General features: G+C 39.7%; 1 protein-coding gene across 1 annotated transcript; it reads left to right on the forward strand.

Annotated features, from left to right (window-relative positions):
* The first annotated feature begins 1481 nt into the window (after positions 1-1481).
* PATE1 (prostate and testis expressed 1) lies at positions 1482-3894 on the forward strand. Its single transcript, XM_023534717.1, has 4 exons — positions 1482-1533; positions 1831-1866; positions 2866-3027; positions 3761-3894. Exons 1-4 carry the CDS (start codon positions 1482-1484, stop codon positions 3892-3894), a joined length of 384 nt encoding a protein of 127 aa, XP_023390485.1.
* The last annotated feature ends 2622 nt before the right edge of the window (positions 3895-6516 follow it).

A 6516-nucleotide genomic window follows, 5' to 3' on the forward strand; every position in this document is an offset into this window, starting at 1 on the left:
CTGGTCTCTTTCTACCTCCAGAAGTCTCTGATGGAGAGAAGGGCATCATGAATAAATGTTCCATGCAGACCTAAATAAGGTTTAGAGCAATAGGCAAACAGGATTAATTCCTAAACATTTTAAAGTCATGGGATTGAAATTTATGCCATAAGAAGTATTATTTGGGAGTGCCCTAAGAGAATAAGAAAAAGGATTAGGGCACTGAAAAAAGGAACAGTGTGAGGCTCAGTAAGAAAATCAGGAATTATGAGATACTAAGGCTGAGAGTATGAATGTGAGGAGATTTCAGGAGAAAAGTAAATCAATAAAATATAGTTCAAAAATAAGCAAAGAATCCAGGTAAATCAGAAAGGCTAGAAGGGGGAAATTTTTACTTTAGGAAAAGTGGTATAATAATATCGTAGAAGTATAATTAGGCGAGGAGATGGTTTCAGCGGGACATAGGTAAAGAACCTTTCCTCCTTTCTTATGGCTGCCATCAGCCAAAAAATTAAATATGAAATTCCTAGGAGGAAGAAGGGGAGATTTCAGCATGTCAGAAAAAGGAATGTAAACATGAAAGAAGAAATGCTAAATTTCAGGGCAATGAGATAAAAATCAGTGATGTGTGTGTGGAAGTTAAGTAATGTATGAATCCTTAGCAGTGTCATTTCACAGCTTCACCAGGATTTGGCCGTTTTTAGAATCCACAGGCTCAGTCCCTTCCACAGGACTTTTATATTCAGCCACCTCCCTTATTGAATCCCTTGTTACTCTCAGAATTGAGGTAAAACCCCCTAATACCTGGCCTGACATCAAATGGGAAGGACCAGCTTACCTCCCTCCAGAACTAATCTTAAACTTCTATCTCCTAACAGAAGTCTAAGTCTCAACTATTGAGAACTCCAAGAACACAAAGCAGTTCTCTCTTCAACTCTCATCTTCTAGCCCAGAGTTTGCTTCCTTCCAGGATGATTGACAGTGGGAAAATACTCTCCTCATGAAAATCTTCTTTCATTGCCTTTGAGATGAACTTTCCCCCATCTCTTCTCCATTCTCTATAGGTATACCTTCCGAAGGCTCTGTGCTCAGCCTTCTTTTGGCCTTTCTGCATTCTGATTACTTGCGCTCATATAGTTAGTCTCTCAGCTTCAATGAGCACTTCCACGAAGATGACTCTGAATCCTACCCACCCAGCCCTGATTTACCCTTGTATTCTCCCACAGTGTGGCATAATGGAAAGACCACAGAACATGGCATTAAAAACGCTGAGTGATAGGACTGGAATAAATCAGGTCCGGGACTTACCAAGCCAGTCCCTCTCCCCCCAGTTTGCCAAAAAGAGAAATGACAGTCACTGGTTTCCATAGAAGCAGGATAGCCTTTGAAGGATTTCCACAGTGTCCCCGCCCCTAGCTTTTCGCACAGAAGCCCAATCTGGCAGATGTATAAACTGGTAACTTGCAACTTTCTGCCCTAACCTGCTCCTTCCTCCCTCTGAAATGAACAAGTCTCTCCTGCTGGGGTTCCTCATCCTGCTCTGCTGCTTCAAAGGTGAGTCCCTAGGGTTGACAGTTGAAGAGATGTATCAAGGATCCTGCAATGGGCCAGGGTTCCATGAGGAAGTCCTCTTATAGGAGCCCTGTGGTAACAGAAGCTGTCATTCTCATGCCATGCCTTCCACAAAAATGCATCATATCCCTGGGACCTTCACCAAAGCCTTAGCTTTCCCTTGTAGGAGGAAATTGGTGGATTATAAAGAAATGAAGAGGATGTTCACAGAAGCTTTGAGGTGGGGCTTGTTAAAATAAGATCTGCAGAAAGTATATCTTTTTTTTTTTCCCTCAACAGTACTATCTGGGTCATTTTTAAACAGTGAACCTACAAGTGAGTAGAAATGGATCATTGATGTGGGAGGGGGAAATTTGGAGGAGGGGGGAGATGAATGGGACAGGGTATGTATTAGGCATCAAAAAGAACCCAGAGATAGACCTTGAATTCCAACACTCAGCAATCTCTTCCATCAGGATGGGGCTGGGATGGGGGCTGATTTTAATTTTGACCAAATATCACCACAACAGTTGACAAGGCTTAGGGTGAGTTATTAATGGACAACGGAAAAGAGAAAAAGGGAAAAGAGAAAGTGAAATATTGACTTTACAGGCACTAACTGGCCAAATTTAAAGTGTAGCAATGAATTTCAGATAATTTTCCTCATTGTCAGCTTCCAGAAACATGTAGGTAAGAAAGCCGTGCAGGGTCGATTTAAAAGAAGGGAATGAGGGGGAAAAAGTATATTTATCTTTCTCCTTCTGGTCTATACTGCATCCTATAGGGATGGGTAGGGGAATCTGAGAGGCTCTGTAGAGGTGAAGAGAATTAAAAGGAGAGAAGAGGTGCAGAGGTGCTATCAGACAGGTGACCGGGCTTCAAAAGGACAGAAAGGGCCTGCAGTGGCTCCAGGTTAAGAGCACAGGATGAACCCAATGAATTACAAGGATTACAAGGACCTTATGCCAGGGTAAATCTCAGGCAAAATTGCAGATTTGTTTTATATGTTATTTCTCTTTGTCAGCATAGACTACATACTGTTTGTTGATGAAAATTCTTTTCCTAGTGAGTATGAAGAGGAGTTGTTTTGATTATCTCAGTCTCGATTTTGTTATTCTTCTCCTTATCCCTCCACCTTTCTTTCTTGTCCTGTTTCTTTTTGTTGTTTTTTTTTTTTTTTTCAGGACACAACTCTTGAGAACCAGTCCCTCTCTTGGCTTAGCCTATTCTAATGGAGGGAAGTGCCCACGCTTAATGAGTCTCTGGCACAGCCCTCCAGGCTTCAAGCAGAATTCTAACCTGAAAGGGAGATGGGTTCTTCCATGGCAGGTTGAGATCTGCTCTCACTTCTGTTTCCCTACTCTCCGGGACAAATTATAGAAACCGTTCAATGTAGAATGTGCCACATGCAGTTTCCCAGAGAGGAGTGTTCCAGAGGCAAAGGAATGTGTGTGGCAACACTGGAAGAGGCTTGCGTAACTGGGAGAATTTTCAAAAGTAAGTTGTGGGTTGGGGAAAGGAAGAAGAGGTCAAGGAAGAAGACAGGGAGATGTCAGCCATGGTAACAAGGAGGGGCCTTCCTTTACCACAGGCAGCCTCAGCCCTGGGGTGGCTAGTATCTCTACCCCTGTCACATGTCATAATGAAGATAGATGAGGGTGACCACTAGGGGTGGGAGTCTATAGCTATAGAACCAGTGTTCTGAGAAGCATGAAGAAAACACAGGAGGCCATGAAGATAAGAGGAGAGGCACACTGCGGCCAGTGGAGGACAACTGCGTGTTGGCGTAGGGAGGGCAGTTCCTTCTGTTGGGCCTTGGCTGGAATTCCTGGTGGGTGATTTTCAACTGTGGAACTAGAGCGCCTGAGATCAGCAATAGATACTGGCTAAATGGCCCTTGATGAGTAAGACTAAACATCATGATTTTTCTATTTTCCTACCATTTATAACCCTTAATTAAATCAATGTTGATTCTCGGTTGAAACATCCAGTTTTGGCAACCCCAGAATTGCATCTGTCATCATCTCCCCGCCCCCAATAACCTTTTTTGAAACTACTGTACCATTGCCTTTTATTTGGGAAACTCTCAACTTGCAACATATTTCAATTCAAGACTTTTAAATAACAGAGCCTTTAACTACACAAGGATGTTTTTATATGCTGGTGTAGGCTGGAAAGAAATTTCTTTGCAGAAGCCTCTTTGCTGATCTGTTTCTCCTCCCTTCTGCAGGTGATGGTTCTCCCTTTTTATCCTTTAAGGGCTGCCTAAAGAAGTGTGCTAATGTGAATGACGTGAAATGGAATAACTACTCAGTGAATTTGAGGTGCTGCAGGGGCTATAACTTATGTAATGAAAACTTCTAGAAATTGCTGGTCCTTCTGTGGTTCCAATCTCTAGGTGACATTATTGCCATGGCTTCTACGCAATGATTTCCTATAAAAACGCATTTCAGATTGCAAACATGGCTCTGTCTTTTGTGTATATAAGAAAAAGCCCTCTCCTTTTCTAGATTCTCTGTCTTGGCACCTTGGGGAAGGGAGCACCTTAAGAGCAAGATCAAAAGACCTGTAGGTTGTTTAAAAACCTAGTGCTTTCACTAGGTTACTCTAGAAAACTAAGTTGCTTCAGAGAAGGAAGAAGAGGATAGATCAATTCTTTCTGTGCTTCTTCCCTTCTTTCTGTAGCATGCTATTTTCATATTTTTAATGTTATTTTTTTCCTTCTGGATTTTCCTTCTTATTCCACTCCAATTCCAAATATGAAACCTTGTCCTCAGGGGGAGGAATGTGGCAAAGTGAAAGAGATGTCTTGAGTCTTCTTGAATTTTGTTCATGAATGCTAGTCCCAGAGTGAGGAGAAAGGTAGAATGGAGAAAGGAATTTGCACCAGAACCATGAAGAAAGAAAGATTTTCTGCCTTCTAGAAAGAGACTCTCTTTGAAGTTGGGGGTTGGAGAAGAGAGGAGGCATCTATGGGATTCTAGAGACAGTACTTGCACCCTGCTTCTTTGACAAACTCATAGTAAGGCATCAACCCCTAGAGAGGGAAGAGCTGCAGGATGCTTCCAAGGTGATGAGACCAGAAGCAGCCACACAATACTCCCATGCCTGAAGCATAGCATAGAGGAAGCTAAGATCTATGGGCTATGAAGAAACCATGTGGGCACATTTCAACAGCAACTTTCTTAGAGAGCTGTTCCCATGGCCAGATGCTTCTCCCCACCCCCATCCCCCATCTCATACACACTCAGGCCTTCTGCTATGCCTAGTGCTAGCACCCTAGGAAAAAATAGGGGTCAGACAGGGTATGCTTACAAGGATTGAGATTAATTCTTAACAAAATGGTAGGATGAGGCCTAGAGGGGGTGATTAATTGATATTATTAAAATATCATAAAGTTGCTTTTTTTCATGACTATAATATGTTCTGTACTTTCTTTTCCTTCCAAACTCTTTCTTAATTTCTTCAACAAACATTTATTTAAAACTTTCTATATTTCAGGCACTACTAGGTCCTCATGGAATTAAAAACAAGAATGAAAAGGTATGTGAAGAGATCATTAAACATGCAAGTTGAAACAAAAATCATAAAAATTGGGTAGGATTATTTGGTATAAATTATAATAGGTCGAATAAAAACATGATAAATGAAATATTAGAATGGATAAAAGATAAGCAAAGGATTAAATAGTTGGAAGATCAGAATGAAAACTCTCCCAGAATACAAAAAGAAAGATGACTTAGAAAATACAACCACACGATTAAAGGTTTACAAAGTAAAAATCTGAGAAATAAGAAAAAAATTATTGAGTTAATGACTACCAGAGACAACAAACCTTTGAGTACTTCCAGTAAGAGTAGGAAAAGCATAAAGGGAGAAGAAAGAAATGTCAAAAGTCTTCAAGTGCTTTAACAAAGAAATCCAAGTTCCTTAACATGTCTAAGTGCTATTTCTGGAGCGATAAATTATTAATTAAGACAGCCAGTTCCATGGAAGATTACAACAATTTTTGAAGTCTAAAATAATCTTTTGGTAAGAAAAGAACCATAATAACAATATATATTTTTTGCACACTTCTCCCCGCGAGTAGGAGAGTAAGGACAATACTTTTTGAGTGTTCTCCATGTAGTTATTAATCAGAACCTATCTTATGACAGAAAATATTATGTGTTTTATGCAACTATAGAATATTTTCTCATTCTTATCTTTCTCAGACTCTATTGGATTAATCTAGTATTTATTTTATCTTTTCTATTAGCTTTTAATTATACACTCTTTAATAATTCTTTTAGTAGTTATGCATTCTTGATTTTTACAGTCTACCTTAAATTAATACATTTACCACCTTATTAGCAATTCAAGAATCTTATAACAATTTGACTCCATTTACTCCTTTCTGCTTCTTGTGTTACTATTGTCATTCCATTGTTATTTACTGATGGTACTGTTTATCGTGGTAAAATGTACATAACATAAAATTTACCATTTTAACCATTTTTAAGAATGTAGTTTGGTGACAATAAGTACATTCACAATATTGCATCACTATCACCACCATTCATCTCTAGAACCCTTTTCATCCTGACAACCATCTTCCACTTTCTGCTTCTGTGAGTTTGGCTACGTTAGACTTCTCTTATAAGTGAAATCATTCAGTATTTGTCTTTTTGTGACTGACTTATTTCACTTAGCATAATGTCCTCAAGGTTCATCCATGTTATAGAATGTGCCAGAATTTTCCTCTTTTTTAATGCCAAATAATATTCATTGTATGTATATGCCACCTTTTGTTTATCAATTCACCCACTGAAGGATACTTAGGTTGCTTCCACCTCTTGGCTACATCATTTTACATTTCCACCAAGAGCATGCTAGGTTCCAATATCTCTACATTCTCACCAACACTTGTCACTTTCTGTTTTTATGGTAGTAACCATCATAACGAGTGTGAAGTGGTAGCTCATTGTGATTTTATATGCATTTCCC

The sequence above is a fragment of the Pteropus vampyrus genome, unplaced genomic scaffold (assembly GCF_000151845.1).
Source record: "Pteropus vampyrus isolate Shadow unplaced genomic scaffold, Pvam_2.0 Scaffold130, whole genome shotgun sequence".
Lineage (NCBI taxonomy): Eukaryota > Metazoa > Chordata > Mammalia > Chiroptera > Pteropodidae > Pteropus > Pteropus vampyrus.